This window comes from Phodopus roborovskii, unplaced genomic scaffold (genome assembly GCF_943737965.1).
Source record: "Phodopus roborovskii unplaced genomic scaffold, PHOROB, whole genome shotgun sequence".
NCBI lineage: Eukaryota > Metazoa > Chordata > Mammalia > Rodentia > Cricetidae > Phodopus > Phodopus roborovskii.
The window spans coordinates 5,103,148-5,114,592 of NW_026126619.1; the positions used below are offsets into that span (position 1 = coordinate 5,103,148).

General features: G+C 39.8%; 1 protein-coding gene across 4 annotated transcripts in view; it reads left to right on the plus strand.

Annotated features, from left to right (window-relative positions):
• Ppp1r12a (protein phosphatase 1 regulatory subunit 12A) overlaps positions 1 to 4,750 on the plus strand; it is a 102,193-nt gene extending 97,443 nt beyond the window's left edge. For 3 of the 4 annotated variants that reach the window (XM_051206429.1, XM_051206432.1, XM_051206431.1), the window contains one exon: positions 2,300 to 4,750. In XM_051206429.1, coding sequence (XP_051062386.1) covers positions 2,300 to 2,386 — 87 coding nt within the window. In that variant the 3' untranslated portion in view covers positions 2,387 to 4,750. The remainder of the gene's footprint in view (positions 1 to 2,299) is intronic. The other variant, XM_051206430.1, reaches the window with a different exon arrangement.
• Positions 4,751 to 11,445: the final 6,695 nt, after the last annotated feature.

The window sequence follows — 11,445 nt, forward strand, 5'->3', positions numbered from 1 at the left end:
TCTGCCTCTCAAGTGCTAGGATTACAGGCGTGTGCCACTCCTGGCAACCATGGGTTTGGAACTCCTAATCAATTTGTATGACACTTCTGATATTCAGCTATTTTTAAAAAATTAAATAGTCATACAAGAAGTGAGGTTTATTCGTTCTGCACATCTCTTTATGTAGTTCACTATTTCTTTGATGGTAAGCTACAGAAGGGGGCAGAAAAGATGAAATCTTGAAAAGTCAACGCCACTGAGGCTGGGGACATAATGCAGTTGTAGAGGACTTGCCAGTCCGGAAGTCCTACTTCAGCGTTAGCAGAGGAAGGTAATGACCTGAGACTGCAATAGACAGGGCTTCACTCCATGTCACCTGTGAAAGGACACAGTGGCGTACTTAACTGTAACTGTTACCACATTGTCTTTTAGAAGATGTCTTTGTCACATCAGAGTTATGCTGAAGTTAGCATTTCTAGTTTTAAACATTTCACTGAATTCGTTTGTAATTAGACCATTATTTTTAAGTAGCTTTGAAAAGTAGAAACAAATCTCTTGGATTTTGTTTATATATTGTTTAGCTTGACATGGAATTATAGGAATAAATTGTTTGCCTTTCTAAATGCATTTGAGTGTTCCCTTAAGATGTCACTTTTTTTTTGTTGTTGTTGTTCATTTTCTATGATTCTCTGTGTTCTTATTGTACTCTTATTTTTTATTCCTATTTCTTTATGTTCCAATTCCTGCAGAACCTGCACCAAATAGACCAAATTGAACCTGTGAGAGAGTTAAATGAGAGGCTGCTGACTGAGAATAGGGCCTTGACAAGAGTGGTAGCCAAACGCTCAGGGTTCTGTAGGCAGCTGCAGTCTGTGAACCTATAATTTGTAGTTTCATCATCTCTCCTTGGTAGAGCCAGGCAGGTGTTTTTATGTTAGTAAGCGTGTTTTTGTAAAGCTCACAACTACAAATTAATACCATGTGTCTAGAGCTTATCACATATATAACCGTTTAATTATGCATGGCTTCTCAGAATGAATGTTAAAATAAGTACTAATTGTAAATTGCAACTGATAAACTGCAGTAAAATTAGGGAATGATTTAGGGATTAAAAAACTTGTCTGTCCTTTGTCCAGCTCCTTCAGATTTCTTTCACTTCAGGTATACCCAATATTTATTGTCCTTTATGAAGCATAAACATCCAATATAAGTTGAAGATCAAGCCTACGTTCTCTGCCTTTTTCAGTAACATCGTCTACACTCAGAGCCATCATCCTTTATACTCACTCGCTCACTGTCCATTGCAGTGCCGTGGTCAGCCCCTGGCTCCCTAGAACACTGAGCGTAGTAAGAAATGCAGATCCCTGTGAACGTCACGTGGCTTGGACGAATAGTTTTTCAAGTTCCACTTTTGTTCTCCCTAATGTGCCAGTGTCACCACACACTCTGAAAACCGACAAGAGAATGTCCAAAATAAAAACGATTTTATTTCCTAGCCAGCCTTCCAAAGTACATAAAGTTTACTCTTAGCAGAAAGGTAACATAGGGGAGCATCGGCTACTCTTCCACAGGACCTGCGTTCAATTCCCAGCACCTACATGGCAGCTAACCATCGTCTTTAATTGCAACTCCAGGAGTTTCAACACCTTCACACAAGACATATGGGCAGAAACACCAGTGCACATAAAATAAGAAATAAAATCATTTTAAAAAGAGAGTTAATGTAATTTCTAACATTCCCATCCTCTCCTTCACTTTGTCTGTGTAGCAACAGAAAATTGAATTGCTTTCTTTTAAACAAATACTAGTCTGTTTACATTGATTATTTCCAGTTAATGAGTACCTCTCTGGGATCAGACACTGTACTAGGTCATCAGACTTGGGTCCTCTAGAGGAGTTGTAAAAGTTTTCTAGTTAGGGTCTTTTGTGGAGTGGCAGTGTTATCCTGCTTCAGAGCAAAATGTCTTGATTTAGGTGTTGACAGGAGCTATGCAAGGAACTCACTTTAAGATCCTATCCTAACAAAAATGGGCTTCATTTCACGGCTGCTCTAATACATGTGCTTGTGAGTCATAAACTCAAGTAGTTTAGAAGTTGATCATTTTGAAAGATAAACTTTCATTCCATCATGTATTAACTAATTAGATTTACAAACAGTGTTTTTTTTTTTTTTTTCCTTCATGGTATATGTTTTAGACATTAGATTACATATAACTGACAAAGCTTGATCATTTGTGGTGGCTTCATAACATGTGTGAAGAATGTTGCTTCACTTTTTTTATTTAAATGGAACTTTTTCAATTTTTTTCCCCCTGCATAGATGTTGCCAGACTTAAAAGCAGACAACCAGAGGCTAAAGGACGAAAATGGGGCCTTGATCAGAGTGATAAGCAAACTTTCCAAGTAGGAAGGAGGAGAGAAACAAGCAAAGCAGCAGGACTTGCACGCACTCCGCAGTGGACCACGCTGGCAGCCACTGGACGCCCGAAAGAACCTTTGGAGACTGGTTTTCCAATACCCTGCCAAATGCCCTCTTCTCTAGTTTTGTTTGGTTTCTTTTTCTGCCCCACCCCCTGGGTTATCCAGACCATTGTTTCGTGTTAAAGCAGCTGCTGAGAAGATTCTGTTTTTCAATGACTGAGAAAACTCGTTTACAGCTCCAGCAAATAAAAAAAAGAAAGTGTTCAAGGCCAGATATGCCTCAGATATTTAACCAGTAAGCCTTAGTTGTACATAAATACTTTTGTGTCAACAAAAACTTGCAGCTCTCACAGAAGACAGTTATTCAACATTTGTTGTTTTTTGTTTTTTGTTTTTTTTTTTTTTTTTTGATGTGCCACAGTTTTTAGTTTCTCAATATTTAAACTTTTGGCTTTACATCTGAGTTTGGGTTTGTATCTTTTCCTTCTAGCTCTTCATGTGGCAGAGTCTCTGTATGTTCACACCTTTCTCATTGACAGAAAAGAAACTTTGCTCTTCTGAGCTTGTCACGCGTTAGGCTGATGTGTTGCCTTCCACCCGGAACTGAATTGCTCACTGGGACATTTGCTTTCATTGTTTGTGCAATATGCATTTATTTCTCATATGAATGCTTTAAAGCCCGTTGAGATTTGATCTTTCAAGTCCTACTTTCTGCCTTCATTGGTCACTTTTTGTTTTGTTTTTTATTGTAGTATAAGATGTTAGATTCTGTAATCTTCACATTCATTTTAGCAGGTACTGAGTGATGCTGTATATATAAATAAGTGTATTGTTTTGATTTTTAGACAACCACATGGCATGCTTGACTATTTTCTTAATTCAAGTGTCTGCTGATGCAAAGTAGGCTACTCCATAATGGTGTTTCAAACAGAACTTGCTAACAATGGGAAGTCAGGACCTTCACAGTGACACGGTTTATGGAGCCCTGTCTTTACACGTTTTTCTGCTGTAAAGTGCTCTTACTTTCGTTTTCATTTGATAGTATTCAAACATATTAAAGTGGCATAAGACAATTGCTTCACATTTCACACGCCTATATTTATCTGAGTGCTGTCTAAAACTGTTGTGCCAGCCAAAATAGTGCTATGAAATCATTTGCAGACTTAATCTGTGATTAATGTTAAGTGCACTGTTATTGCCATGTGAAGAGGCATCCACTTTGATCCCGTCATCATGTTCAGACCATTTTTATACATTTCAGTGGCCTTTTTTAAAGGAAAAAAAAAAATAAGCAAAACCAAGTCCATAGTAAAAATGGCTTTTATTTGAACAAATACCTTTTATATTTTCATTAAACCATGCAAAAAAAATCTATTACATCTTCCTGGCACATAACTGTCTCCTTAACCACTGAACAGTTCAGCCATTTGAATAAATTGTACATTGTAAAGCTTATAGTAGCTGACTGTATTATTGAGTGTATTGTATACTATATTAAATGTGAATTTGTACCCCTTCATTTTAAAAGGTCATTGTGTTCTACTGCCTATTTTAGATGACTTTGGGGTTGGGGAAGGGTGTTTTGGTAAGTAGAATTGTAAGTTCTCTCTCTTGATTGGTTTTATGAAGACATAAGGTTATACTCTTACTACCAAGCTCAGGATTCTTGATTATAAAGGTACAAGGATAGGTGTGAGGATTTTATTTTTGGTTATATTTGAACTGTATGAATGGTGGGTCTGAATACAGAGTATTTCGTGGTCTAATGGGAAGGAAAAATACACAGATTACTGATGAGTTTGAGTGACTGCAACGTGTTCTGGGTGCACAACAGTTAGGCATGCTGTGGTTTAGATTTGTGAAGTTTGGATGCCTGTGAAGAATGATTAAATACATGTTTCTAATATTTTAGTGTTTTGTATTTAGGTTATTTATTCTTTGTATCTAAAATCGAACAGCTACTGTGCGATACTGACTTTATTGGTAGTATTGAGCAGACCTTGTTTCTGCATGAAACTAGTTGCAAAACCCACTATTTTGGAAATAAAAAAAAAAATGTATTTTGACATATACAAATAAAATGAATAAAACTATTTTAAATGTGTGAACTTTTAATGAAAACAGTTTAAATTTTGTTCTGAGATATTTAAATTCTGCATGGATATTTTTTCACTATTGCTTTACTTGGATACCAGTTTGAATATTTTTTGAAATTGTAATATTGTGATAATTTGCACAGCAATGTACATGCTCATCTGTAAATGCGATCTTAATTGCCATATTTATGCAATCTGTGTACCAATTTGGACAAATGTTTATGTATTTTACATAAAGCTATCTATATGCAGAATCTGACACCTAGTTTTTTTACAACAAGTAGCTAAAGATAATGGTAACTGAGACTCAAGATAGTTGCTTTGTAGCATGAGATTTCATTTCCATAAACATTTGCAGTGCTTAAAAATCCAACTTCTGCTTTTTTTCTTAGCTGTAAATGCGGGTTCAAGAGCATGCACAAAGATACTATTCCACTGAAATTAAAAATTTTCCCTTTGCTATTAGATTATTTTCCAACTTAGATTTGTGCAAGTTTCAGTCTGCCAATAGAGCTCTGAGTGGTTAAGATTCATGTTTAATTTCCCATGTGGACCTGAAGTAAGCCTATATTCAACTCACTACTAAATTCTGTTCTCCAGATTTCCTATACTTTGCCTATTTGTGTTCACAGAATTCTCTGTATTGCTCTTGTTTTTAAAAGAAGAAAAACATTTCTCACACAGATTATCTTGAAAACCAAGAGGGAAAGCATAAGAGTCTTGCTATGAAAAGTAAAGTGGAGTTTTGCTCATCCATTAGGCTTCTTTGTTTTTTTACCTAAAACTTCATTTTCATTGCTGGGCGGGCATGGTGCTGTATGCCTACAGTCTCAGTAATTGCACATTAGAGGCCCGAAGATCAGGTATTCAAGGTCACTCTTGGGTACACAGCAGGTTCGAGGCCAGCCTATATACTACGTGTGACCCTGTCTCAAATAAGCAAGCAAGAAAATAAATTGTATACCATTTAGTCTTCCTGGTTTCTCTAAGACAGTCATAACTTCCAATGCCAGGACTCCCTGGGTCTGTTACAAGAAGAAAATGTACAGAAGGCCAGATTCTTCTCTAACCTAGACTATCTTTTCTAAAGGCCATATGACTTTGTGGATATTCTTTGACCTTATACATAGAACACAGAGCAAGTGCTGTGAGCAGGTATATCCCCCAGTCCCATCTTCCTAGTGAAAATCTCTGGTACAAGGATGAAAGGTAACTAGTACTTAGTCTTTTCTGTGATGCTCTGTCTTCTTCTGTATGAGTGTGTCTTCTGAGTATACTTGTACATCCAGGATAACATACATAAAAATAGTACTATACAGAAATACTAGGTTTAAAAAGAAATACAACTTTCCTACTGCATCTCAATACTAAATCCATATAGTGGCTTTGGAAAACATCTCTGTCTAGTTTCTATATAAATGGCAGCACCTTTTCTCTTAAGTAAATAACAAATGTCATACTTCTGTTTTGTGCCTACAAAATAACCAGGTTACAAAGTATAGTAAACTCTGTGTGTGTTGTGTGTGTGAGAGAGAGACAGAGAGAGAGAGAACGCAAACTCCAGACGTACATTTGTAATGTGGTAACACACCTATAACATAGACTATAGCATTTAGGAGGTGGGTCTGTTGTAATGTGTTGTAATGCTCAAGCAGCTAATTGATTCTTTGATGCCGACTCTGACCATGGGCAGTAATGAATCATGCTTATTTTCTTTTTAAAAAAAATGCACATTCCTGGGGGGGGTGGGGATGATTCTTTTCCTAGTCTTCTTTCTATAAGGTTTTTCTCCAGCTATCAGTTGAAGCTAACTTTATTCCTTGGTAATATGGGCAATTTTGATAGTAGTGGTATGTTTTTCTCTTGGTAACTGTATGTGTACAATGTCAAATATATAAAAAAAGAGAGATTGCATTTTCATAAACTCCAGGAGAGTGCCCTCTCCCCAGTAGTACTCAGAACCAGCCTCTGCATGGCTGTGTTGGATGGCATCGCGACTTTTCCCTTGTTCCACCACAGCACAGTTCCTGGGTTGCAACAGAGGATTCCTGAGCAGATAGACCTGGCCTGTACCTTTTAATAAGTGGTTTTCCTTGTACTCCAGTGTAGTATGGTGTATGTGGCCTGGATTTTAAGTGTGATACTGCCTTGTCCAACAATGAAGAAAACAAGTTCTGTGAAAACCCCACAGGGCAAGCTGGAACTTTAGTGAGGAAGCATGTCAAGCCAGGCATGGTGCTGCTCAGGTTATCTTAGAGGTGGAGAGTTGGAGACAGGAAGATCTGTGGCCAGCCAGCAGATGAGCTTCAGGGCAGAAAGGCCATGTCACAGAAGTGTGACATCCCTGAAAGTGACACCTTAGGTTGTCCTCTGGCCACATACATACATCCTGTTTAATGTTTTTCCAACTTTGCCTCTGTGTTTGTAATTTCTAAAAACAAAGCAATTTAAGCAGGTCATGTTTGAACTGATCTCTAAAATCTGTCCAGCATTTTTGCGAAACTTGAAGGGAACTGACTTGCAAACCTTTGACATAATGGGTCTTTGAATTCAGTCAGATCTAGATGAAGAGGCCAGCTTCCACTAATAAATATCAGTGTTAAATATCTTGTAGGGTGAGGAGTTGTGATGCCACAGTTTCTGACTAGAATATATTGGAAGAGAACTTTGAAATAATACACCATGAACCTCTTAATTTTTTTGTCCTGAGGCTAGTAACAACGATCCAAGAGATGGATTTCAGAGGACTTCCTTGAACACCATTGAGAGACGAGAGAGACCATGCTGCCACACCTGTCCTAAAGGACTCCAAGGACACGGCCCTGCTCCACCAGTGAGTTTATTCACGAGCCCCAGGTGCTTGCTGTCATCGGAGACACAAGGAATAGTAGCAGGACTTTCAGAGCTGCCATGCAAACTGGCGTGGCAGCTGCTGTGGGCTATCATGAGTTACTAATACTTCATCATTAACCACCCATGCCGGTGCACACCTTAAATCGCAGCACTCAGGAGACAGAAGTAGGAATCCCTGTGAGTTCAAGGCCAGCCTTGTCTATATAGTGAGTCCCAGGCCTGCCATATTGTTAATTGCTATTCACTATTTCCCATTTTAAATTTGTAGGTAGAATTTTAGGTTTATCACAAACCTTAGGTGCCTTTCAGTTTCATGTGCTGCTTAAAAATATTCTGGGGTCAGCTGGGTTGTTTGTTAGTCTTCCCGTCAAACTGTCCCATAATAACCTCCCGCCTAGGAATCTTAACCTGTGATCTCTTGTCTGCCCGCTCAGTCTTGCCCTGCATTGTCTTCTCTGCTACATTGTCCCTCTGATACCCAATCATTGCTTTACTGAAACCAAGGACAGAAAGGTGAGGGAGAACTATATTTTTTCTGTATGCCAGGTTGTTTTTATTTTTCTATGAATTGGAATCTCAACATTTAGCATAGTGCCTGACACACAGTAGGTACTTCTTGCATGTTTTAAGAAGGAAGTGGAGCTGGAGAGATGGCTCAGAGGTTAAGAGCACTGATTGCTCTTCCAGAGTTCAATTCCCATCAACCACATGGTGGTTCACAACCATTTGTAATGAGATCTGGTGCCCTCTTCTGGCCTGCAGGTGTACATGCAGACAGAATACTGTGAACATAAATAAATCTTTAAAAAGAAAAAAAAAAAAAAAGGGCCATGGTAGAGCTGGCTCAGTTTGACCCCTGAATCCCATGGTGGAAGAAAAATCAGAAACACAAACATACATGGTAATGACAAATAAAAATGTTTTAAGGAAGTAGTAAATTTGGTTATGATGTATAAATTTCACGGAATAAAAAAATTTGGCTGACGTGTGTGTGTGTGTGTGTGTGTGTGTGTGTGTTTCCGTTTCCATTTCTAGGGAACCAAATCAAGGCCCTTACATACATTAAAAGTGACCTTTACCCCCTGCAGTGGCATCTAGGTTTTTAAAAATGCTCTTAAGGGGCTGGAGAGGTGGCTCAGTGGTTAAGAGCGCTGACTGCTCTTCAGGAGGACCTGGATTCAGTTCCCAGCACCCACATGGCAGCTACAGCTGTCTGTAGCTCAAAGATCTGACACCCTCACACAGGCAAATATGCAGGCAAAGCACCAATGTATATAAAATGCGGATAAATGAATTATTTTTAAAAGAATGCTGTTAAATGCATATACTGCTGTTTAAGCTATTAAATAGAAACCACTGGTCTGGGAGTATAGTTCAACAGTAGAATGCTTGCCTAGCATGTACAAAGCCCCCAGATTCTAGTCCCAATGTTGCAAAAGATAAATGAAAATAAATATTCTTACTTTTGCACACTTTGTTTCAGTCATTTAATTATCTCTCGTTAGTACTTCATGCCAGGCCCTCACCTGTGTAGTGAGGGTACATCCAGACATAAACGGACAAAAGTCAAACCATAACTGTGGAAGCAGAGAGATTGATGAGACGTATGTGCCATTTGAGAAGTACGGTTAACTTTGGAAATGAACAGCAAAATAAGATTTATATAACTAACTGATGGGGAAAGTAGTTAGTCGGGGAAGAACCTCGTTGAGAATATAGATAGAATTAAAGTTGCAAGAAAAGCTGAGCAAAAAAAAAAAAAAAAAAACCAGTTCTAGTTTCTGGTTGAAAAGCATTTCCAGGCAGAGAAAAGCCGAAACGAAGGCCTTAAGATGCACATGCCTTCGGGATTGAAAAGCAGTAAGACTGACACGGTCATAGAACTGAGAAAATGACACCAAGGGGCAGCAGCGTCACACTAGACACTACCTATCACCACGGCGCTTGCACTGGGGTTCTATCTGTACCTCAGAAATATACCTTTTCCTAAGAATGTGTGTTTTGTTTTAAGATTTGTTTATTATGTACACACAGTGTTCTGGCTGCATGTATGCCTGCAGGCCAGAAGAGGTCATCAAATCCCATTGCAGATGGTTGTGAACCACCATGTGGTTGCTGGGAATTGAACTCAGGACCTCCAGAAGAGCAGCCAGTGTTCTTAACCACTGAGCCAGCCATCTCTCCAGCTCTGAATTTGTGGTTCTCAACTCATAATTGTAAAGCTGTTTTTAATAAGATCATTGAGTTGTAAGTTGGTAAAAGTAACTCTAGGAAACTCTAGCGTGAGTCTCCTAGTGGACAAGTCCAGTGATCCCAACAGCCACGTTAGAAATGAAAAGCTAGAGAGGATGGTGTTGCTCAGTGGCATGTGCAAGGCTCTGAGCAATCCTCCAGCACTTCACTACAAAAGACAGGAGAATTTGATTATTGCAAGTAGTGAAGAAGCTTGCCAGTTCTTAGAATTTCTCTCGTTAACCAGTAGACCTAATTTACATTGCCTTCCTTTTTTGTGTGGGTTCGTGTTTGTGTTTTATGCACATGAATGTGGCAGTGTATACATACAGAAACCAGGCCAGGACACCATATGAGTGTCCTCCTCTGTCACTGTCCTTGTTATTACTTTGAGACCGTTTCTCATTGAACCAGAAGTTTACGGTGTGAGTCTGGAGACTCACTGTGCGTGAAGGAAGGCATGTCCATCTTCTTACTTGGGGACTGGGGATTCAAACTCGGGTCCTGCTGCTTGCATAGTACATAATCTTAGCCACTGAGCCACTTCTCGGCTGCTTGAGCTCATTTTTGTCAGTTCAGATCTTGTCACCCTGTTCTTGAGAACTGGACTACTGAGGTGTACATCCAGCGGAAGAGAGCACTGTCACCCGTGTGTGCAGTTGTCACCATCGTCACACAGGAGTGGTTATCTGAACCCTCCTTCCTAACAGAAGCACTTTAAGCTGCTAGGGAACTTGTTCAGACACAATATGAGCACTGATATGGATTTTGCATTTCCATCAAGTTCTTAGGTGGTACTGATAGTGCCGGTTCCGGGACCATAGTTTGAAGCCTTCTGGGAGCAAATGTCACTCGTCTCTTCAGGATGGAAATGGAGAGTTCCAAAATTTAAGTTACAAAAACTTAAAATGTGGGTGTGAGGAGCTTATCGCCAAAAGGAGATTGTACGATACAGATACAAGATGTTGACTCCTCGGCAATAGTTTCAAACATCGTGACTTCCGTCCTCTAGCAGCCATCACCCCTGGTAAAGACAAATCCAGTGAGTGTGCCAGAACGACAGAACAGGAAGGGTCTTTTCATTTAGGATAGACAGCTGAACAGCAGTCCCATCCATTTAATGAGGCGAAGGAGTCCTACCTTAGCTGGTGCAGGAGGCAATAACCTAGATCTAAGGTCGCTTGCAGACTAGCACAGCTGTCACTTTCCGTAAGAGTCAGGTGTCCTGCACAGTACAAAGTGCATCCATCATCCTGGAAACTGCACACTGCAGGGCTAAAGTATTCTGTCTTTTACTCCATGGTTTAAGGGTGGACTTGCTAGGATTGCCGAGTTTGGTGGTGGTAGGTGGGCCTGTTTCCGGAAAGCTCGGCTGCCAGGAGAGGCACTTTGGCAGTGGCTTTAGGGTTCTTGTCTCTTCAAAAATTCCATGAATGAAACTAGTGAGTTTTAGGATGTTTATTAGATTCATAGGAGGAGCTTAAGACAGAGAGAAATCTGTGTTCCTGTGTGGCAGGAGCTGTCTCCAGGAATTGGGTGACATTCAACTGCTAGTCTGAGGCTTTTAAGGTCTTAGGGCAGAAGCTGGGGAGGGAGATAAATTGGGCAGTTCAGTTTTCCCAACCAGGTGTCTCTCGGTTTCGGTCACGTGGCCATGGACATCGTCCAGACAAAGGTATGCGCTAATGAGGACCTAGAGCTCTGTTGTAGCAGACCTGGTTTCCAGCAAGAACATCTCAGAGCTGCTGCTTTGGGGTGGCTGCCCTATCTGACCAGCTTCTATCTTTCTCATCAGTGCTAGTTTCTGTAGATAACTAACTGCCTTGGATTAAGGTGAGATGTATTTAAATAGGTCCTATTAATA